This window comes from Otolemur garnettii, unplaced genomic scaffold, assembly GCF_000181295.1.
Source record: "Otolemur garnettii isolate 467f Iridium unplaced genomic scaffold, OtoGar3 scaffold00021, whole genome shotgun sequence".
In the NCBI taxonomy this organism is placed as follows: domain Eukaryota; kingdom Metazoa; phylum Chordata; class Mammalia; order Primates; family Galagidae; genus Otolemur; species Otolemur garnettii.
Window position 1 is genome coordinate 3,101,250 of NW_003852416.1, and position 23,503 is coordinate 3,124,752.

At 45.0% G+C, this 23,503-nt stretch overlaps 1 protein-coding gene across 1 annotated transcript in view; it reads right to left on the reverse strand.

The window, feature by feature from the left end:
* Window positions 1–17,495, reverse strand: part of GRK5 (G protein-coupled receptor kinase 5) — a 229,804-nt gene extending 212,309 nt beyond the window's left edge. The window contains exon 1 of the mRNA XM_023511674.1: window positions 17,200–17,495. Coding sequence (XP_023367442.1) covers window positions 17,200–17,251 — 52 coding nt within the window. The 5' untranslated portion in view covers window positions 17,252–17,495. The remainder of the gene's footprint in view (window positions 1–17,199) is intronic.
* Window positions 17,496–23,503: the final 6,008 nt, after the last annotated feature.

Sequence of the window (23,503 nt, forward strand, 5' to 3'; positions counted from 1 at the left end):
AACCCGCCACCTCAGGTGTACGTGGCTGGCGCCTTAGCCGGTTGAGCTATAGGCGCCGAGCCGTACTATGTATTTTTAAACTTTCCAGGAAGACTATTTATTGAGATAATACAGTGTAGAACACTCAAACTGCTTATTTTTGACTTTTGATTTAATTTTCCTGTCTAATACACTAAAGAAAATACCAGAATCATGTGTTTGCCTTTCTTAGATTGTAGGCATGAGTTAAATGTGCAGTGGTGGTTTTGGTTTTCTTTTCTTTTTTTCCCATTGGTTTCTCTTGTACATGTAACCCCTCCTGGTTCTAATTCTTTCCTTGGGGGTAATTTTCATTTTAATGTGTAATGCCTGCTCTTCAAATTAACATCAAATTTTATTATGAAGTACCCACTCAGAGTTGAATTACTATCACTGGGAAATACACTAGCACATTCTTAAGACTCAAAGGATAAAAGGAGCCCAAGAGATCACCTGGGCCATGCTGCACATTTACTCAGGAAAGCTTGGCTGAGAGAGGTGGCACATGGCGTGCTGGTGGCACTTCTCTCTTTTCCTTGGAACTTTTCACAGAGCCCCTGGTAGAACTTTTGATGAGCAGTGAAATACACAGATCACTGCACATAAACAGTAAAAGAAGATACCACATTACCCTGAAAACATAAAAAGTGGGTGACCTGGTCCCACTTCTGGCAAGTTACTAAAGCTTGAGCTTCACCAGAGGTTAACCTCACCACCACTTCCACCTGCTGATAGATTCTGACCCTGGGTTGACTGTGTCTGTTCCTCAACTGCGATGCATAATGAAAGCATCTCCTGGGAATCCGGAAACCAGAATTCTGGTTTTGGTTTTTGCTTTTTTTAGATACAGGGTCACTATGTTGCCCAGGCTGGAGTGCAGTGGTTATTTGCAGGCCTGATCACAGCTCACTGCAACCCTGAACTCCTGGTCTCAAACAATCCTCTCATCTCAGCCTCCCAGTAGCTGGGACAAAAGGGCACCTACTACCATGTGTGGCTCAGGGCTCTGGTTTTACAGTAAGCATCTCAGCTGCCTTCCAATATTAGAAGGGCCCCCTGAGCAATGAGTACATTTATCTTGGGTATCTCCAAAGAGCAGAACCAGGACCTAATGGGTTAATACTCTGTGGACACACTTGGGCTTAACAGACAGATTTGGGTTTACCTTTAGCATCTTAGAGAGGTCCAGGGAGATACAGAGGAAGACCCCTAGAGCCAGCCCTCAGGGTGTTTGCAATTTCAAGGGTGAGGCAAAAAGCCTCTCTCTTTTTTATTTTTATTTTTTTTTCTTCAATCCTATGGGTCAAAATGGGATGGGCTGCTTAGGTGAAGATATACATTCACTAGAACAATTTGAGCAGAAGACAAAAGGCAACTAACTACCAGAGAAGCTGCAGAGCAAAGACCTATTTGAGATGCCCAGTTAGAGTTTCCATGAAAACCTCCAAAGTCACTCGGAAAACCAACTACCTGTGATGTTCTACAAAGCAGCTATTTCCATGCCTGGTCATCCTCAAAATCTCCTATTAAGTTTTTTAATGCAGGCTCAGCGCCTGTGGCTCAAGTGGCTAAGGCGCCAGCCACATACACCTAAGGTGGCGGGTTCGAATCCAGCCCAGACCCGCCAAACAACAATAATGCCTGCAACCAAAAAATAGCCGGGCATTGTGGCGGGCACCTGTGGTCCCAGCTACTTGGGAGGCTGAGGCAAGAGACTCGCTTGAGCCCAGGAGTTGGAGGTTGCTGTGAGCAGTGAAGCCATAGCACTCTACCCAGGGGGATAGCTTGAGGTTCTGTCTCAAAAAAAAAAAAAGTTTTTTAACACAGGCTCTGCCCATGAGCTTCTGATTCAGTGCACCAAGGCAGAGCCTATGTTACAAGTTTAATTGTCACCCCCCAAAGAAGATATGCTGAAGTCCTAACACCCTGCACCACAGAGTATGTATGACTTTATTTGGAAATAAGATCTTTTTTTTTTTTTTTTTTGAGACAGAGCCTCAAGCTGTCCCCCTGGGTAGAGTGCCATGGCATTACAGCTCATAGCAACCTCCAAGTCCTGGGCTCAAGCGAGTCTCCTGCCTCCGCCTCCCAAGTAGCTGGGACCACAGGTGCCCGCCACAATGCCTGGCTTTTTTTTTTTTTGGTTGCAGCCGTCATTGTTGTTTTGGCGGGTCCGGGCTGGGGATTCGAACCCGCCACCTTAGGTGTACGTGGCTGGCGCCTTAGCCGGTTGAGCTATAGGCGCCGAGCCTGGAAATAAGATCTTTACAGAGGTGATCAAGTTAAAATTAAGTCATCAAGGTGGGCCCTGATCCAATATGACTGGTGTCTTTGTAAGACAGGGAACTCTGGACACAGAGACAGACACACACAGAGGAAAGACAACGTGAAGGGACGTGGGGAGAAGATGGCCATCTACAAGCCAAGGAGAAAGGCCTGGGGCACGTCCTTCCCCAGCCTTCAGAGGTAGCCCAGCCTTGCCTACACCTTGATTTTGGACTTCTGGCCTCCAGAACAGAGACAATACAATTCTGCTGTTCTTCTTTTAGAGACAGAGTCTCAGTTTATCGTCCTCAGTAGAGCGCTGTGGCATCACAGCTCACAGCAACCTCCAACTCCTGGGCTTAGGTGATTCTCTTGCCTCAACCTCCCGAGTAGCTGGGACTATAGGCACCCACCACAATTCCTGACTACTTTTTTCTTGCAATTTGGCCGGGGCTGGGTTCAAACCCACCACCCTTGGTATATGGGGCAGGCGCCCTACCCACTGAGCCACAGACGCTGCCCACAGTTCTGTTGTTCTAAGTCACCCTGTTTGTAATACTTCGTTATGGCAGCCCTGGGAAACTCACATGTCATGGGAGTCAGTATTATTTGAGCTGCCTTGGAAGAACACCCAGGCCCGGGCACCCCTCCTACTTTTGAGACTGTTTCTGCTGTGGTGTGGCCACCTACATGGGCTTCCATCAGCCCTCAGCTCCCTCCTCTCGGGAAGAGAGGGGCTGGCTTCGGTGTAGGGAGTTCTGAGATGCCACTGAGACCACAGCTATGTTCAGACTAATCATTCAATTAAGGGGCAGCCTTTCTCCATCGAGTAACTCTGCTGCTTCCAGGCAGCCGTGAGCCAGCAGAGTGCAAGCTCACACATCTACAGAGGTTTCCAGGAAGAAACCGCCTGGAAGAAAACACTTTCCTCCAATACTTAAAGAATTATTGGAGACCCTGGGCTTTGGACTATGCCCACGCGCCAAGGTTGTATCAGAGGGAGGTCAAGGAAGGAGGAGGGGCCAGTGGCTTGTGTATTGTACTGGGTTTTTTTGTTTGTTTGTTTATTTTATTTTGTTTTGGGTGCTTTCTATTCTCAAAGTGGGAATCACTAAACTGTCATCTAGGTCAGTCACATGCAAACCTTTAGTCAAAGTAGTGACCAATGGAAGAGCCACAGAATTCCACAGAGGGGAATACCGTACCAGAGAAAGGACATGGTAAAACCAACAGCAGCACACACACAGCGCATTTGAGAGGATCAGGAAAGAGGCTCCTTCCTCGAGATACTTTCTGACCCCTGTCCTGGTCCATCTGCAAATCTACTATCTCTAAGGGATGCCTCCCTAGAGTCATGCAATGTGTAACCAAACCACAAAAGCCCTTAAACATGACAGATGATGAAATAGGTACGCACCAGAGGAAGAAAGGGAAGTGGACCCTTGCTGTGTGATCTTGGAAAATCTCTTCACCTCTCTGGGCTTAATTTCTTTCTTTCTCAAATTAGAATAATATCAACAAAAACAACTCCCAGGTCTACCCCACAAGGTTATGATGATGATCAAAAGTGAGAAATATGGGATTCCCTTTACAAAACTGTAGGCTTGTTTTCTGAGCCTGTATTCTCTGCCTGATTTACACATGCAAATCCCCAGGGCCATTAAAAAGTCACCGACAAGTAAAGCCTTTGATAGACCTCAATCTTGATTTCCCTACTCCAAGCTGAATGCCATAGAAAAGATGACTGATTACTCTGAGGCGAGGGATGTTAAATCCCAAAGGTCTCAAAAATGTCACGTCACATGTATCATGCTCCTTTCTCATACGAAAATCTACTTTGCACATCCCTAGGGTCACTTAACTATTTCAGAAATTATTACTACTCTTGCCAAAGGGGAGGGGGGAGGTTATTAGACATTTACTCCCATAGGAAAAAAAAACTAAGTCTTTAAAATAAGTGCACAAAGATGAATATATAATGAATAAAAATATTCCTACACTGTTTATAATACATTTAATAATTGGAAAGTGCAAATGACCCACTATAGGGGCTTGATAAAATTAGTCAAAGACAATCAGGCACCGACCCCTTTAGAACCAGATAACCCCTAAGAGTTTGCTAGAAAATACTCAGCATTCCACTGAAACAACGTTCAGCTTCCAAAGTCTTTCACAATTTTTCCTGACACCCTATTTCATGGGAAACTTTAAACACAGATATGGACAGGCACTACAACATATTGTCGACAGAAAACAGCTGCAGAACAGTGTGTACACTGGGATCCCATTCATGCAAAATTATATCTAGACAAGCATATGTGCGTGTAGACCCACAGATCTGGGGCAAGGTCTACCTAAACACTGACAGCAACTGCCTTGGAGTGCTGGGATTGGTCACAGGGGCACCAGGAAGGGAGGGATTCTGGCTTCCTTCTTGCTTTGCTTTATTGTCAAGGCTTTCCTTCAGCAAGCGAGTATGATCTGTGCAGACTTTTTTTTAAATATTAAAAGTTAGATGGAATGACTCCTATCTATCTAACTGTGAGTCACAGCCGCACACTTGATTCATCTGTAAATGTCTCACATATGTTAGTATTGATGTTCCAAATGGCTGGTGAGATCACGGAGGACAGCAGCTGTGACGGAGTAAAAAGAACATCAGACACAGAGACTGAGTCTGGAGCCGAGTGCAGGTTCTGGAATTAGCAGGGTGCTCTAGGGTAAGTTATTTACCTCTCTGAGCCTCACATTCTTCATCTGTAAGAATGGAGAATAAAAAAATCACAGGGTTGGAAAGATCAAATAAAAGGATTGTCACTACAGGTTTTCTTTCTTTTTTTTTTTAATATTGTTTTACAGAAAATGTGCATTGCCCACCACATCCTCCTCTCGGAACCCAGCATGTTTCCAAGTACATAGTAAGTGCCAACTAAATACTGGATTTATGGCACTACAGGAGAGGCAAAAGCCAATCCTGGGCTATTCCCATCAGAACCCAGCTTCCCTTGAACCTCTACACTCTTACATTCTAGCAAATATTTACAGCACACGGGCCCACCCTGGGTGACAGAAATTACAAACAGATATACAGGTTCACTTGCCCAAAAAGAATGTGACTCTGAATAGGCCTCTCAAATTCTCTACCCCCTTCAGGTCATTCTTGAAATGTTTTTCTATTCTTAATTTTTTTTTTCTTAACCTCAATTTCATCTGTATCTCAAAATGTTTTTAAGCTACCAAAAGACTAGTGAGAATACCAGGGACCATGTCGCCCAACAGTTACCTGAGTGTTAAAGAAAGACTAGCCTTCACCTTGGTAACCCATTGGACCATCCAAAGAGATCAGGTTTTCTACCCTTAATTTATATTTTGCTCTATGTTATAGAGAATTAAACTTTAATTTTGTAAAATCCCTCTAATTGGATACTACTAATGGGAAGACATCTGGGGCAAATATCTAGGCCCGGTGCATTCCATCCCAAGCAATGGTTAGTGGTTTGGAGAATGAGTATGCGGCAGAATAACCAGTGGTTACTAATTATTATATATCACAGGGTTTGGCATCATCCATAAAGCCTGGTCACGTTGGCCTCTTCCTCTTCAGAGAGGATTACAGAATTGACTGTTTAGAAATTTTTCCTCCAAGTTAACAGACATTTTCCTTGTCTTAATTGGATCCAGCCTCCCTGCCCATGTGCAGAAAGGCAATTTTTCTTTAATGATTACATCCTTCAGACGCCGGGTCATCAGCCATCCCTGGGTCTGGAAGGATTATTGCTTGGCTTCCTATTTTGTTTCCATTTGCTCAGCCTCGTTCTAGTAGTGATGTGAAAAGCATGTGAAGATTGTGTCTTAAGCTACCTTAGATTTGGCCAAAAAAGGGATGTGTGCTATCAGCATGAAACATCTCCTCCAACTCACATAGAGCCCCAGGATTGGGGAGAATTGTTTGCCCCAAATGTTTGGTCTAGAGCAAATATTTATGTCTTCCAAAACAACTAAAACAAACCACTTCCAAATTAGGGGGGAGGGGGAGTTGGCCAAACATTTTTCCTAGTTAAGATAAACATTTAGAAAACATTTTCCAATGTGCCCTCTACCCTTAGTTAACCTTCCTTAACCATGTTGAATCATTTCCTAATTTACCATCTACTCTGACATCAAAGCCAATTTCTTGAGGCTCTCACTCTCTGTGGACTATCCCCTACCTGAAATGCTTGGGACCAGAAGTGTTGCTGGCTTTAGGCTTTTTCAGAGTTTGGACTATTGTCATTATACTGACAAGTCTGCATCCTAAATCTGAAAATCCAAGATTTGAAATGTCCCAGTGATGATTTCCTTTGAATGTCATGTAAGCATCCAAAAAGTTTCAAATTTTGAAGCATTTCAGATTTTAGATTTTCAGATTAGAGACAGTCAACCTGCACACCATCATTCATTCTAGAAATACTACTGAACACCTACTATGTTCCAGGTACATCCTGGAACATACATCCACAAACATCCTCCCTGATCTGTGACTGCAGGCTTAGTGCACTTGGCTTGAGGAAAACTGGATGTGGAGACATCTTGTGCCATTCGAGTTAACAGCACAATTCTTTCCTATTCTTTCACTCCCTTTCCTATTCTTCCTAGAGCTTGGAGTTCCTTGTCCTGGGACATTATCTGTGCCTCCCATCGGGCTTCTCCAGAGTGTAGTAGCAGACAACATTAAGACCAGGCAGAACACATTTCTGCATCAGCCCTTTAAAGCTGTTTTTTCCTGGGCCCTTTGTTGACCCTTCTCCAGCCTGTTTCCATTTCAGAAGTGGTGCTAAGACTTATGCCAAGATGGAATTCCATTTTCAAATGAGGTTTCACAAGACTTTTTATCAGATATGCAGACCAATTCCACTGGCTGGGTTCTCTCCATCCTGTAGTTGGGTAATTCTATCCTCACCCCCCCTTCCCTTCCTGTAATGGTTAAGTGCAGAGCTCACCTTCGCAGCAGCAGAAGATCAAAGGCGTGACTTCCTGTCCTCTCATTATCAGGCACTGACATCATACTGCCTCCTTGCCACTATCTCAAGTCTGACAGCGGAGCCCCAGGGCAGTCCATGGTTCTTAGAAACTGCCTTGCCTCAGAAAGATCCTTGAAAAGTAAAGCTGCTAAATTGTACCACACACACACACACACACACACAGGTTAACATGGTTTCTAAATGCAAACACTCATAAGGTTACCACTAAAAGATGGAAAGAGGTTAACCCTAAGAGAGCTTTTCTGGGGGAAAGGACCACTTCATACCCTCTCTTTGGGAGGGAGACAGGGATGTCTGCAATCTGGTAGAGGAATCCTCCCTATCCCACCCCACACATTTCTGCATCAGCCCTTTAAAGCTGTTTTAAAGCCTCCCCCTTTTTTTTTAATTAAGAAAGCTGCAGAGACATGAGTATGTACCTAAGATGCCACTATCAGGCAGAGGTACCTAAGGGCCAGGGTTTCCTAAGGAGTGGCAAGGACCCGAGGAAGGGGGTTGTGGGCAAATTTGACCTGCACATAGTAAGCCAATGCCAGCAGGAACAGACATGCCCACTGCCCACCTCTTGGCTCTGCTGTCAATGATGTGACCCACATCTAAATTCCCATCCCTGCCCCCACCATCATCACCTTGCTCATTTGAGGTGTTGGTAGACACAGGTAGAGGGAAAACACAGGTAAGGAGACTCTAGAAAAAATGATAACCATGTATACATGTGTGTATGCACGTACCGGCATGTAAGTACAGTACACGTACATCCCACCCTCTGCTCAATCACAGACAGATTCATGTGAGTTGATACACCGCTGTATTTTTAAAATAGAAACACCTGCTTCAGCAACTAACCTATCAGTCATCACAACCTACCAGCGGGTACTACTTTACCCAGTGGCACTCAGATCGACACTTAGCTGAGAGCCGGATCTGAGAGGGAAATTATATCCCCAGCTTGACCCTTTTTGCAGGGAATCCAACAGAGACCCTCTTTCTCCTTCACAATTAACAACCTCATGGACATTTACATTTAAAAACCATACCACCCTGAGAAATATGTCTGCTTTTCCGGCTTATGTTATTACCAGAGGGAAGAAAGATTTATCTTAGAACATGAAAGCACTTTGGAGGGTAGAGCACATCTACCTGCAATGTTCCCCAAAAGTCCAAAGTTCAAGTGACCCTGCACAAGTGATTCCCTTTCTATCATCTCAGCTTCCCCATCTGTTAAACCAGGGCTAACCTCTCTTCTGGAAAGGGAGAACAGGGCAGTAGACAGACTGAGAAGGCTTGGGGCAGCCAAGGCACCTGGTGGCCCTGTGGCCTCTGCCACTTTAAGACAGAGGAATGTTCCTATCTGTTTAACCTAGCCTCTTTTGGTTTCTGCCCAGAAGTTGTCTTTTGGGGTTCATTTCACTTTTGCCTTTTTTAAAAAAAGTACTGCTATTCCACAGATTCTAAGTTTCCAGGGACACAGCAGGCCCTATCAAACTTGGCCTAGTTTATTTCTGCCTTCTGTCAGGTGACTCTGGTACAACTTCATATGGAGTCCCTTATTTCCCACATAAGAGTACAATAAGCAACTATGTGTTTTATTGTTTCAAATGCTTATGTTCCTTTTAAGTGTACTCTAACTGGGATATTGTTAAAATGTTTCCAAGCACACAAGAAACAGTTTTTAAGGAAACTCCATTTTGAAGTGGATACAAGAACAAGAAACATATCCTCTTCCCCCCTCCCCTTGCCCTCAGCTCCTCTTCCAGATCTTATCTGTCCTGCTCAGAAAAAAAAAGGGGGTGGGAAGCTCTTAAAATTATTTTACTTGTTTTGGTCCTCACTTTAGATCACCTTTTGAAGTCTGTGAAGGTTTCCTTTTCTTTTCTTTCTGTAGATTTGCTGCACTTATGCAACTTAATGGTTTTTCTTAATAGAATGACTGTTTTAAAATACACCCACATTAGGAGTTTCAAGAAGGGCTCTGCATGTGTGTATATCATGTATGTAATTTGAATCAGGAAAGTCAGTCGCTCAATTTAGGCAAATTTCCCAACAAGATCTGATAAAGGGGGGAGGGGAGGGGAGGGGAGATTCAGTAGCTTACCCTGACCACCATCCATGATTGTCCCTGAATTCTCCTCTTAGGTCAGTCAATCCTAACCCCCACCTTCATCCCCTTCCCTGATTCTCCCCTTCTCCCACCCACCTCCCTCTCTCATCTCTCTTCTCCCTCTCTCCCCTTCCCCCATCTCTCTCTTCCACTCTCTAGCTCCCTGTCACTCCCCCTTCTTTTACCTTTCCTTAATTTTTCATGCCAGAAGTCATAGGGTTATCACTCCCATTCAATGTATAGAACTCTGTCCAGATGAGCTTTTTGCAATGGTGGAAACGTTCTATACTGCATGGTCCAATATGGTAGCCAGTAGCCACATGTGTTTACTGAGCACTAGAAATATGGTTAGCATGATCCAGGATTCAAAACTTTATTTAACTTAAATCTAAATAGGCACATACAGCTGGGAGCTACTATGTTGGACAGAGCCCCGTTAGAGGACCAGATGCCTTTAACTACTTCATGTCATTCCCAGTGACAGGCTGTGCCAAAGGACATACCCAAACCAATCCACTGTCTTCACTACAGAACTGCAGCCCATTCACATGTCCAGGCCTCTGTCCTGGGAAGACTGCTCTGTCTGGAAGCCACCACTACACAACCAGTTCTCCTCTCACATCTAATCATTCCTCAATCAAAGGGCTTTCACATCCCAGAAAATTAGTACCTGTCTTTCAGATTCAGCCCTATCCAGCCCTATCCCTGAAGTATGACCTTTTAATTATCCTTAAATCACATATTGGTCCCTTAGGCCACTGTCTAAAGTCTAGGCACAACAGTAGACACAGCTAAGGAGGTTATACCACAGTCAACTTCAGCTTTGGGGGGAAAAAAATCTAATTCTGCTCATATCTAGTTTACCCGTGTAAAAACCCTAAAAAGGCCAAGCATTGGTGGTTCACGTCTATAATTCCACCACTTGGAGAAGCTGAGGCCAGAGAACTGCTTAAGCCCAGGAATTTGAAGTGAGTATGACTGCATCACTGCACTCTAGCCTGGGCAACAGAGTGGGACCCTGCCTGTAAGAAAATAATAAATACGCTTGGCACCTGTGGCTCAAGTGGCTAAGGCGCCAGCCACATACACCTAAGGTGACGGGTTCAAATCCAGCCTGGGCCCGCCAAAAACAATGACAGCTGCAACCAAAAAATAGCCAGGAGTTGTGGCGGGCGCCTGTGGTCCCACCTACTTGGGAGGCTGAGGCAAGAGACTCGCCTGAGCCCAGGAGTTGGAGGTTGTTGTGAGCTGTGAAGCCACAGCACTCTACCCAGGAGAATAGCTTGAGGCTCTGTCTCAAAAAAAAGAAAAGAAAAGAAAAGAAAAGAAAATAATAAATAAATCCCTAAACAGATGATAGTGGCCCTCATTTGCATCTTTGCATCTTTTTTTATTTCACATGGGATCTCACACTGTCACTCTGGCTAGAGTGCAGTGGCATCATCATAGCTCATAGCAACCACAGACTCCTGAGCACAAGTAATCCTCCTGCCTCAGCCTCCTAAGTAGCTGGGACTAAAGGCATGCTCCAACCATGCCAGGATAATTGTTCTAGTTTCTATAGAGAGGGGGTCTCATTCTCGCTCATGGTATTCTCAAACTCCTGATCTCAAGCAATCTTCCTACCTTGGCCTCCTTAAATGCTTAGGATTACAAATGTGAGCCACCTGCCCAAAATGCATCTTTTAACCCACCTTTTGCTGCATTTTGTCCAAGGCTGACATCCAAAATGTCACCTCTGCACAGGGTCCATCAACAAATGTCAAATGAATAAATAAGTGAATTTCAACTTAGCAAGAATTTCAGAAAACAATTCAAGAGTGGTTTCTTCAAAATGAGAAATGGGGGAAGGAGAAAGGGCCAGTCAAGAAGTAACCACTTTTTCTTTAAAAAAATAAAAAGATTTTATATAAAATGCCTGTAGTCCCAGCTACTCAGGAGGCTAAGGCAAGATAATCGCCTAAGCCCAAGAGCTAGAGGCTGCTGTGAGCTGTGATGCCACCGCACTCTACCAAGGATAACAAAATGAGACTCTACCTCTTAAAAAAAAACAAAAACAAAAAACGATTTTATGTAAAATGAAAAGCTTCCTCAGTGTTTGAATGGTAGTAAAGAAACAATTTTGTCTCAGACCCCTCCCAGGATAACTCTTTTTAATATTTAGAATATTTTTAAATAGGGCAGTGCCTATGGCTCAAAGGAGTAGGGCACCAGCCCCATATATGCCAGAGGTGGCAGGTTCAAACCTAGCCCCAGCCAAAAATGGCAAAAAAAAAAAAAAGAAGAATATTTTTTACTAAAATATAACAGGTTATGTTTTAAAGTAGAAATCATCCCTATTATTTAAGGTTATGATCCATTTTAGCCATTTCAAAATCACTTCTTACAGTCCTTTGTCTTCACTATTCTATTTTGACAGAAATAGTTAGGCATGGGGCTGAGGAGAATATGATTGAAGGCATTCCTAATTTTCTTCCCAATGTGTCAACTGTTGGTAGTCAATTTCTGTTGTTTTTTCGAGTTTCACCTCTGCTCTATATGATCTATGACAATAACACCTTTTTGTGACAATAAGCCTATTTCATTGGAAAAAATGTCTCGATATAATATTTTATCTTGAGCCACAAACATACTGGCAATAAATATTAATTTTAAATACTGCCCACGGTCCTTCATGAGTTTATAAAAACATTGAAAGTTCCCAGGCACAGATTACATTGCCCTTGGTAGAGATGAATTTGGTTCTATCTTGAGCTGGTTCCTGAAATTCACTTGAGCATTCTTGAAGTCTTCAGCCCAGACCCAAGGGTATCATTTTGCAAGCCACTACAAGAGTTATAGCTTCTGAAGACATAATTTAAACAAAGATTAGTTTGGGCACTGGAAGAATCAAGCTCTGGAGTTTAGAATCTGACAAGAAGCAGCTAAGCTACTGAAAGATGAGAGTCTTGTGGGCATTTATCTGATGATTTTTTTTAAGGCAGCTAGATTAACTGCAGTCATCATTTGAAATCTTTCTCTAAGAAAGCGAGGCCTTCTGAAAACATTGCTTTTAGTTTTTCTCCCTTCAAGCTGTCAGTACGAAAAAGGAAACTTATAAAATACAAAGGCAGTTTCATCTAACGGCATTGTGTTTAACAGGCCAAGCTGCTTTTACACACACTGAGCTGCCTTCAACAGGATGAGAGCTGCTGTACGTTAAGATTAAAGGGTGAAGTTACAGGGTGGAGTACGCCTCCCCAAACCCTTAAGAGGGCTTGGCGCTTCAGTGACATTCCACTGTTCTAATAACTTAACATGAGGATGTTTCAACTTTCTCATTAGGAATCAGCGGTTCAGGGCAAAGAGGTCAGGGGCAGGGGTGGGGGGTCACAAGCTGTCAGCCCTGCTGTGGAATGCTCTGTTGGTCCAAGGCAGAGCCTGCCCCTCACCGGCCTGGATGTGGATTCACTCCTCCTGTCCTTCCTAACCTCTCTCAGCCTCACCTTTTCCCAGGTCCCTAATCTTGATCATCAGGAAGATCCAGGCCAACAAGTCACAGTTATCTGAGAAAATGGTTCTTGTAGGTTCTGGTTTTCAGCAATTGTGACAAACGGCAAAATCATTATGTTCCTTTAGTTAATTCCTGTGCTCACTAGTATTACACTCAGGAAAATGGGATCAATGATCCTTCTGACATCTTTAGTGATCAGATATGGCTATTGCTAGCCTGGGAAGAAAGGAAAGATGGTCCCTTGCAAAATTTTTTTCTCACCACTACTCACTCAGAAGTGAGGCAACATCTAGAATATGAGAAAAACACAAAAACCTTTTCTCCAACAATAAGACAAACAACAACAAAAACCACACACACACACACACACACACACACACACACGGCATTCTGCAAACACTCTTTCTCACTATTATTTCAACACTAGTTCCCTTGCCAATTTTCTGAGATTTTGAAATGTAAATAGAGTTATTCTGGGTCTCTTTTTTATTAAATGCTTAATCACTTAGCTCATTTCCATAAATTGGCACGAATTCAGTCAGAACCCTTTCTTTTTTTCATAACCACTTTTCAGGAGAGTAACCTAAAATTCCTAAGAATCATCAAGTTGATGTTTTCTCATGAGACCAAGCCAAATAAACAGCCCACAAAATACATTTCAGTGGTTTGAAATGTTCATCCCTATCTTTTCTTAGTTCAAAACAATGGTCACAGGTTGCAATTTATTTGCTGCATTTTCTGATCACTAAAAATGAATCATTTTATTGCTACATTAACATTTACCACTTTATACATATCTTATTATGGTAAGAATTTGAATGTACAATGAATTAGAAGCCATCTGCCTTTAAAAATGTGCAATAAGAACAAAAAATAGGTCCCAGTGCCACCCACCAACATGGCCAACTACAAATCACTTTATGGCATTTGCAAAATGTGTCTGTTTTTCTTCAACGTCTGTTTCACTATTGTTTGGGACAAATGTGACTTTTACTTGAAAGCCACATTTCAAATTGTTTACAATGTATTTTGTTAAGTGAAGTAAATTAAATTTCATGTTCACCAATTCTATGTCTCATCTATAACAGAAATCTTTAAGTGAAAAGTATTTTTTAAACATTTTAAACTCAGATTTTTTTCATGCACTATAAATTTTATGTTATATATTTCACTAAACTTCTCAAAACTTTTATTTCTGAATGTTTGGATAATATGGCTATTTGGAGAATTATCAAATTTAATAGAATAAATTCAGGTATATGAGAAGAGAAACACAAATTGCTTTAATTTCTGCTTTTTTTTTTTTTTTTTTTTTGGCAGAGTCTCACTCTCTTGTCCAAGATAGAGTACTGTGGTGTCAGCCTAGCTCACATCAACCTCAAACTCCTGGGTTCAAGTGATCTTCCTGCCTCAGCCTCCCAAATAGCTGAAACTATAGGAGCCCACCACAACATCTGGCTAATTTGTGCATTTTTCAGTAGAGACAAGGTCTGGGTCTTGTCTCTACTGAAGGAGACAAGGCTGGTCTCAAACTCCTAAACTCAAGGTATCCTCCTACCTCGGCCTCCCAGAGTGCTAGGATTACCAGTGTGAGCCACTGTCCCCTCTGATTGTTTTAATTTATTTTTAAAAGCTTCCACACTCATTAGGATATATGGGTTCAAATCTTTGATAAAAGCCAAGCCAAAAGAAGGTAGAAGCACTTAATATGAATTTTTCTCTAGGCGTAAGAGAAAAAAGAGAGAAATGTAAATCTTAAAATGAAGTTTCCATGTAAATGATTAATTTTTCTTGAGTTTCCCCAGGCCCTCTCCATTTCAAAGGCATCATCAAGAGCTATTTTCTCACCATGAGATGACTACCAAACCCTTGCAGCGACACTGAACAAGACTTTAAAAGGAAAAAAGCAAAAGGCACATTGTTGAGCACTTTTAATCACTGTAATTCTGCCCCATTGAGAGTCGGTCACCCCACACAAGCTTCCAGCCTACAGCTCTCTTCACTAAGACTCTGGAAGAAAAAAAAGAAAAGAAAAGAAAACCAATTTGTTGGCTCGGCGCCTGTGGCTCAAGCGGCTAAGACGCCAGCCACGTACACCTAAGGTGGTGGGTTTGAATCCCCAGCCCGGGCCCACCAAACAACAATGATGGCTGCAACCAAAAAATGGCCGGCTGTTGTGGCGGACGCCTGTGGTCCCAGCTACTTGGGAGGCTGAGGCAGGAGACTTGCTTGAGCCCAGGAGTTGGAGGTTGCTGTGAGCGTGATGCCATGGCACTCTACCCAGGGGGATAGCTTGAGGCTCCGTCTCAAAAAAAAAAAAAGAAAAAAGAAAAAAAGAAAACCAATTTGTTGGTCTGACAAAATAAAAATATCAGACAGTAAATTCATTTGGTTGAAAAAATACTAGGGAGAACAATTTGAGTAGAGGGGAGTGGACCTGATATCCCTCTGTCCACTTGAAGCAAAGCATTAAAATGAAGCAACCAAATGCTGAGGAAAGAAAAAGCATCTCTTGGACAAACAAATCTTTACAGCAGTGTGTGGGGAGCAGATTCCCGGGGCAACCTGAGGCACCAGTGAAACTTACAAGGGCTCAGGTACCTTCACATCCAGTGATTTCCCAAGGAATAGAATAGAGGGAGGGAAACTTTCCCAGCCCCCAGCCCTGGGATGTACAACTGTGTCCCACCACTAGGTGGCTGGCTGCAAAGGCTGCCGAGGGTGGGGGCTGTTTTCCCTTCTTCCTCCTCTCCAGGACCACTGCCCATCCTAGAGGAAAGCCCTCCTCCAGTCCCTACCTTGATTCAGTTCGCTAAAAACATCAGGATGGGGGTAAAAAAATAACTCAGACCTTAGAACCTGAGGTCACCGAGTAACAGCCTCTCCTAAAAATCTCATCACACCAAGGCTGAGTAATGGGGTAGTCGCAGGAGGAGATGAACCTGTGTATTTCATACTCTGCTGAGTTTTTCAAAGCACTGCCTCCCTTCAGAACTTTCAAAGCAAATCTTCTGGGTGACTGCTTTAGAGCGACAAGTGACCATGAAAGTAGATGTGAACGCCGAGTTGAGTTGCTGTGAGCCAGCCCACGGTGGGCTGTACATCACCTACTGCACCACAAGGTGATGGAACGCGCTGGATAAACATGAATCGTTTTATTGCTGGCCAGAAATTCTTCCTTCATTCATCAAAGTAGGTGAATGAAAATATTAAGTAAGGCATTTTCAAGGGCTCTCAACAAATATCCTTCTAAAGTCAAGCCCTTACTTAGTCTGCCTTCTACCCTTAATAGCAGATAAAGCCTCCTCCCCTGAAAGGGAAAACTCTCCTTTTATAATAAGGCTGCACAGCAAAGCTCAAATCTTGTAACATCAAAATATGTTACACACATTCTGGTATTTCTAAATATATATGTTTACACACACAACACAATCACTTTAGGGAAGCATCTAAGTTTCTCTCCCCCCTCCATTTTTTTTCCTTTTTTTCATCTCAAAGAAGAGTCAAAATCTGTTTATAAGGTTTAACTTCGGATCTTATTCACTCCATTTATTCACTCCACGATATTTCCTGCCAGCTAAATGCAGGAAATCTAATGATTTGCATCTAAAACATATCTAGGCACCAGCATACTTATATCTTTCTTTTCTTAACTGAGCCAAAATAAAAACGTTGCAGTTATCTCATCCCCTAGGGAAAAAGAAAAGCCAAAACCTGAAATCTTGAATGATTTTCCAGGTGATTTGATTATTTGATTACTCTATGAACAGCCTAATTCCTCAAAATCTTACTTTGCCTTAAAAAGACTTCCTTCCACACAATGGGGTTTCCCTAAGAAACATCCCAGCGGATGGTTTCCAGTAATAGTCTTATCAACTCACCCTGCGCAAAGACTTTGCTTCTACTCACCCCCCGACACACACACGTACACTCACCAATTCACACTCACAGAACCATCCCGGGCCGACTCGGGAAAGCTATTTTATTTGCATATTTCCCCGTCTCTGCCTGAATGAATGCTTTTCCAGCTGACCTTTCAAACAGCTGCCGAGATGGCACGATGTGCAGAGTTAGAGCTGGAAACCAAGAGATATTTTAGCATCCTAATCCCCGCAACCTTCTCTGCCCAAGTCCAGATTCTCTGAGCTCAAGGCAGGAACCGTGAAGGGTTTGCAGAGCAGCTCTCCGAAGTGTCCTGCTCGAGATCAACTCACTGACTGCGGGCATCCTGCACACGCTGCCCAACACCGCACCCTGGCCGGCGGCAAATGCGCCGGGCACGCACCCGCCCTGCCTCTTACCTTCTCTGGCTTTCAGCAAGACCGTGTTGGCCACGATGTTTTCCAGCTCCATTGACAGTCGGCGGTCAGCGAGGGAGCCGGCCGGCGGGGCTGTCAGCGCCTGGGGTGCTGCTGCCCGCTGCGGCTGCCGCGGCTCAGGCTGCCGCCGCTGCTGCCGGAGCCGGGAGCGAGCAGCCCGCCCCGCTACCGCATTATTCCTGCTCTGAACCCTCGGAGTTTTCCCCACTGCAAAGAGGAGCCGCCGCCGCCGCCGCTTCTTCCTCCCTCTGTGTCCCCCCTCCCCCCTCCCTCAACACTTTCCCCCCCACCCCCCACCCTCCGCGTGTCTCTGTCACTCCATTCTCCTCCCCTCCGGCTCCCTCGGATGCTTTAATGCCTCGGATGTTTCTGCCTCCCCTCCGTCCCTCCCGGGGGTGTGGTACTGGCAAGCTGCTGGCTGCACTGCGCAGGCGCCGACCGGGACGCGCCTCCCGCCTCGGCGCTCACGGCGCGGGGCCTGCTGGGACTTGCAGTCCCCCGGACCGCGCGGGACCGGGACTGGGCGGGGCTGGCGCGCGGCCGCCAGAGCTCGGGACGCGCCCGGGACGGCTCTGGGAGCGAAGGCGGGCACGGCTCGGCTGCCGGGCGAATCACAGGCGGCCCAGCCGACCCGAACGTCCCGAGCTCCCACGCGCCCCCTTCTCGCCCGCAGAGGGTCCGGGAGGCGGAATGCACAGGCCACTCCCGGACCCGAGCTGGGGCGGGGCGGGAGAACTGTCAGCCCGGCCGCGAGCCGCAATCGCTTCGTCGGGCCCACGCCGGGCCCCCGAGGGGACTGAGACCCGGGCGATGACGCGCGCCCAGCACTGGCCGCCGTTCCCTCTCACTCACGCCAGGTTGCTCACAAAAGTGTACTTTGTTTACTCAGAGGGCGCGAAAGGGTCTGCGAGTCGGCGGCGACCCGGCGCGGGCGGCTGGAGTTGGTGGCCGCGTAACTCGAGCGCCCCCCGGCGGCCCCGAGACGTGGGACGCGGCTCCGGGTCTACGTGGACGGCGCCCAGGGGCCTGGGACTCCGGGGTCCCGGCGTGCGAAGCAGCAAGCTCTGTCAATAAACTGCCTTCCCGCAAGCCGGGCCAGCGTATCCACGGTCCTCACTGCAACCAGACTCGTACAGACTAAGTAATAAAAGCGCAGGAGACCGCCCGAGTCTTTACTGCTGGGACCATTAACGAGTAACAGCCCCGCCAGCCCCAAGCCCGTGAGGAATTGCGTTTTCAAATTCCGGTCTTATTTTATCTTGGGGCTCTTCGCTCTTCCACTGTTAATGCTCAGAACATCAGACTCTAGATATGTGCCCAGTCCGGTTTTCTTGCTTCCTCCGAAGGCTCCACTCCTGGGATATAGGCTTTCTTAGGTCACCAGAGGTCTAGACGGGTGTCCTACGGGCTGGGGGCAGGGCAGGCTGGCCCCAAGGAACAATGAGGCCTTTGCCTCCTCTGCATCCTGCGGGCCGGATATCCGTTCTGAAGCCGGCTCTGGGCTTTCTCTGTCCAAAAGGAGGAAACCTTCTGTCCCCAGGGCTGCCAGGAAGTAGCAGGGAGGTGCCAAAACAGAACAATTATGCATTGGAAGATACAAAGAAATTAATAAACTTTCCAGGCCTTGGAAACTGGGATGGTCAATGGTTCTAACAGCCCAGGATTGTCTTCTTTCCTGGTGGAATATAGCCCCGACATCTACTTCCTAGTGTCTGGATTTGGATCAAGGCCTCCCTGGGCCTCGTTATCTGCAAAGTGGGGGCAAAACAGTTTGCTTGTCAAAAGAAAAAGAGCTGCACAGATAACTTCTTAGGTACCTTCCACTCCAGGAACTATTGTTCTAAACAACGCAGGCTTTGTCTTTGCCTAGAGCCCTAACTTGTGATGAAAAAGCCTCAGAGAGAGACTCCTAAAGCTGGCAGCACCTCAGAACTCACCAACAACAATGATCACTTACCCAAGTCTAGGGCTTGATGCAGCCCAAGATTTGTTTATTTGGCTAACATTAAAAAAAAAAAAACCTAACACAATTTGAATGTCTTTAGATGGTTTATGCTCCAGAACATAGATCACCTAGGGATCTTGTTAAAATGCAGATTCTGTTTTGATAGCTCTGGAGTGGATCTATAGAGTCTGCTTTTCTGACAAACTCCAGGGTTCTGTCAATCCTACTCGGTCAGTAGACCACACTCTGAGTTGTGAAGCTTTGCAGTTACCCATAATCCCAATGACTCTGTGCTGTCTTGTGTTCAGCCCAATCACCAATGACTTTTATCTATCTGGTCTCTGTAGACATTAAAGTTCACAGTCCTGGAAACCTTTGCCTGTCCCTGTCTTTATACAAATGTGAAACAGACACAGGATAAGTGAGTTCACTCACATGGTCACTTAGCAAGTGAGTGTTAGCCTGTCTTGTGTTCTCTCTGCTACAGAGTGATGCATCCTGCCTACAAAATAAACGGGTATTTGCCCCTATGGAGAAATTCAGACATTCTGATGCAAGAATAGATACTCTGGTTTCTCTTAAGATTGTATAAATCTTTCCCCTTTTACCAGTGCAAGAATGGAATGATAATGGTTCAATTTACTCAACACCAACTGTGAGCCAGGCCCTGTGCTAAATGTTTTACATGGATTATTTCCTGGAACATAACATCCTAATGAGGTAGGAAACAAAGGCCTATTTTATAGATAAAGTCACCAGGTTGAGAGAGGCTTTATAGGCTCGACGACTGTGGCTCAAGTGATTAAGGCACCAGCCACATACACCAGAGTTGGCCAATTTGCATCAAGCCCAGGCCCACCAAACAACAATGATGGCTGCAACAAAAAAATAGCTGGGCATTGTGGCTGGCACCTGTAATCCCTGCTACTTGGGAGATGGAGGCAGGAGACTCACTTAAGCCCAGGAGTTGGAGGTTGCTGTGAGCTGTGATGCCACAGCGCTCTACCCAGGGCGACAGTTTGAGGCTCTGTCTCAAAAAAAAAAGAGAGAGAGGCTTTATAACTTGCCTAGGGTCACATAACTAATACGTAGAAGACCTGAGATTTGAACCCAGCAGTCTGACTCAGCGTCTGGACACTTCATTTCTGGCTGGCTCAAGCTGGACAGCACAGTTGGTTGTAACTACTTTGTTAGGCTGCCAGAGAGAACTGGTGTGGTAAGAAGTAAAGCCGGCAATTGACCAAATGATTAAGACTTAAGTAAGGGGTTTTGCTAGTCCAGGCTATAACGCCACCATTACAACTCATTCCTTCCAATTAACTGGGCTAACAACTCATGGTCCTTTTGAAAAATGGGTTTGATGCAAGGAAGAGTAGTCTATTACGTATCAATAGCTAAGTAGGAAATCGTTGACAGGTGAGAGCAAGAATGGAGAGAAGAGGAGAGGAGAGGGTGAGGCTGAGTAGGACAGGGATATACAAAAGACAAACACTGACTTCAGTTCCTCTCAGGATCAGCTGAGCCAAAAATGCAAAAGAAACATGGAATCTTCCCACTCTTCTGCCACCACCTCTGTTGTCCATGGATAAGGCTATTGGATCAGAGGTCTTATAAATAGAAATCTACTATTCTGGAAAACCACAAACCTATCTTCGTTCTAAGATATGAATTCTTTTTGCCTGAATAATCAGGTTGGTTTTCAGGATAGTGCAGGAACCCAAGTTTCCATGCCATTCCCTGCCTTACAGCTTTCTTGGCCTCAGGAAGCAGCTGGAGAAAGAGCATTCATTCTCTCATTTATTCTCTCCTCCTTCAAAGTGTCCCCTTTTTGTGCCAGGCACAACAGGGAGTACAAGGCAACTTCCCAGGCAGTGCACCTCTGGGAAGGAAAGCAAACTGGAGGCCAACCACCTGCACACAATGGAATAAGGGCCATTGTAGAGACATGAACAAAGGACAGGAAGAAGTGATTTCAGCACCTAGGAAGACTCCAAGAGAGGAAAATGTGAGCTGAATGAGAGAAGGGTTAGAGACTGGAAGTTTCCAGGTAACATTCCCTTCTCACTGAAAAATCTCTGCGTTGTTAACCTCAGGGGTTAACAAATTTGAGGTCAAAAATTTTGCCATGGTGTAGACCATCGATTACTCTTCTGTTGTTTTAATATTTTGTTTTGAGTCAACTCACTTAAAAATTTTTTTATTCACAATAACTAAGAAAATGACATGAAAGCTATGTTAACCAGTTTGATGAAAATATTTCAGATTGTATATAGAACCAGCACACTGGGCGGCACCTGTGGCTCAAAGAGTAGGGCACCGGCCGCATATATCTGAGGTGGCAGGTTCAAACCTGGCCCCAGCCAAAAAAAAAAAAAAAAATGTAAAAAAAAAAGGAACCAGCACACTGTACCCCATGACTGCATTAATGTACACAGCTATGATTTAATAGAAATAAAATAAATTTTTTGTATTCAGGCTGGGCTCAGTGGCTCATACCTATAATCCAAGGCTTTGGGAAGCTGAGGTGGGAGAATTTCTTGAGGCCAGGAGTTTGAGATCAGCCAGGGCAACATAGCAAGACCCTATCTCTACAAAAAATAAAAATAATTAGCTGGGCATGATGGTGCACACCTGTAGTCCCAGCTGTTTGGGACTCTGAGCTGAGAGTATCACTTAAGCCTAGGAGTTTGAGGTTATAGCGAGCCATGATCACTCCACTGCACTCCAGCCTGGTATGTCTAAAAAATGGTGGGGAGCTTTTTATTCATCCTAACTAACAATATTTGTGAAGTGTGAGGAGTGGTAGAGATATCATGCTATAAAAAAACTGACCTTCAAACAACACTTGGAGGTTTTGCAGCCTTTAGTTTCAAGATGAACCAGCTGATCTTAATAAATCTTTTGGAAAGCTTCACTCTGGTATTGCTGGATGATTTTACCTATAGATATCTAAACACCCAGCTTAGCAACAAGACTTTCCAGGATCATCTGTCTTGTATCAATTATCAATTACAAGTTCAGAAAAGAGATTCCTGCTGAAATGCACAAGCCTGCTAAGTGTCCCAGCCATACCTGGCCACCAAGCTGTCAGCACCACAGCAATTTAACATGGTCTTCTGTAATGAAAAGGAAAGTCCCCCTTGCATGGAATAAGGGCCCCACATTGTTACAGAATTTAATGAGACAGTTTTTTCAGTCCTTACACAGCCCCTCTCTCCAGTACAAGGCAGGTACTATCTAAAGACATTGTCAGGAAACTAAGCCTCGGAGAATTAGGTCTGTTGCTCAAGGTCAACTGGTAAGTAAGTAGCAAGCCTAGTTATTTTATTAAGTGTCTGTTTTTCCTATTAAAACGTGTGAAATGGGCTCGCCGCCCAAAGCTCAACCGGCTAAGGCGCCAGCCACGTACACCTAAGGTGGCGGGTTCGAATCCCCAGCCCGGACCCGCCAAACAACAATGATGGCTGCAACCAAAAAAAATGGCCAGGCGTTGTGGCGGGCGCCTGTGGTCCCAGCTACTTGGGAGGCGGAGGCAGGAGACTCGCTTGAGCCCAGGAGTTGGAGGTTGCTGTGAGCGTGATGCCATGGCACTTTGCCCAGGGGGATAGCTTGAGGCTCTGTCTCAAAAAAAAAAAAAAAAAAAAAAAAAAAAAAAACGTGTGAAATGTCATGTTCATCTCTTGATTCTCTGGAGACCTAATATGTACCTTACACACAGTGAGTGAGCACTTGGCGATATTTGCTGCCTTGGACCATGTATGGCATGACTCAGCCCCACCTGGGCCTCTGGGTGCTAGTTATACCATCCTAGTTAACTATTAAAATTCCCACATCCCTTTCAGGTCATAGTTTAAAAGGGAAAATTAGGGGAGTCTAGCCTCTTAGTATCAGAAGTCAACTTGTACAGAAGGCCAAGAGCAGTCTCTCAGTTCTTGGAGCTTCCAGCTCTCTGATTGTTCCCCTATTCTCAAATCTGGCTGTCTCCTACAAGTGACCCAGTAGTTAAAGCAATCAACATAGTTTTAAAGGAAACTAGGCAGACCAATTTCTTTCTTTCTTTTTTTTTTTTTTTTAAGACAGGAGCCTCACGCTGTCCCCCTGGGTAGAGTGCCGTGGCATCTCAGTTCACAGCAACCTCCAACTCCTGGGCTCAAGCGAGTCTTCTGCCTCTGCCTCCCAAGTAGCTGGGACCACAGGCACCCACCACAACACCTGGCTATTTTTGGGTTGCAGCCGTCATTGTTGTTTGGTGGGCCCAGGCTGGATTCGAACCCACCACCTTGTGTGTGCATGGCTGGCGCCTTAGCAACTTGAGCCACAGGCGCCGAGCCAGCAGACCAA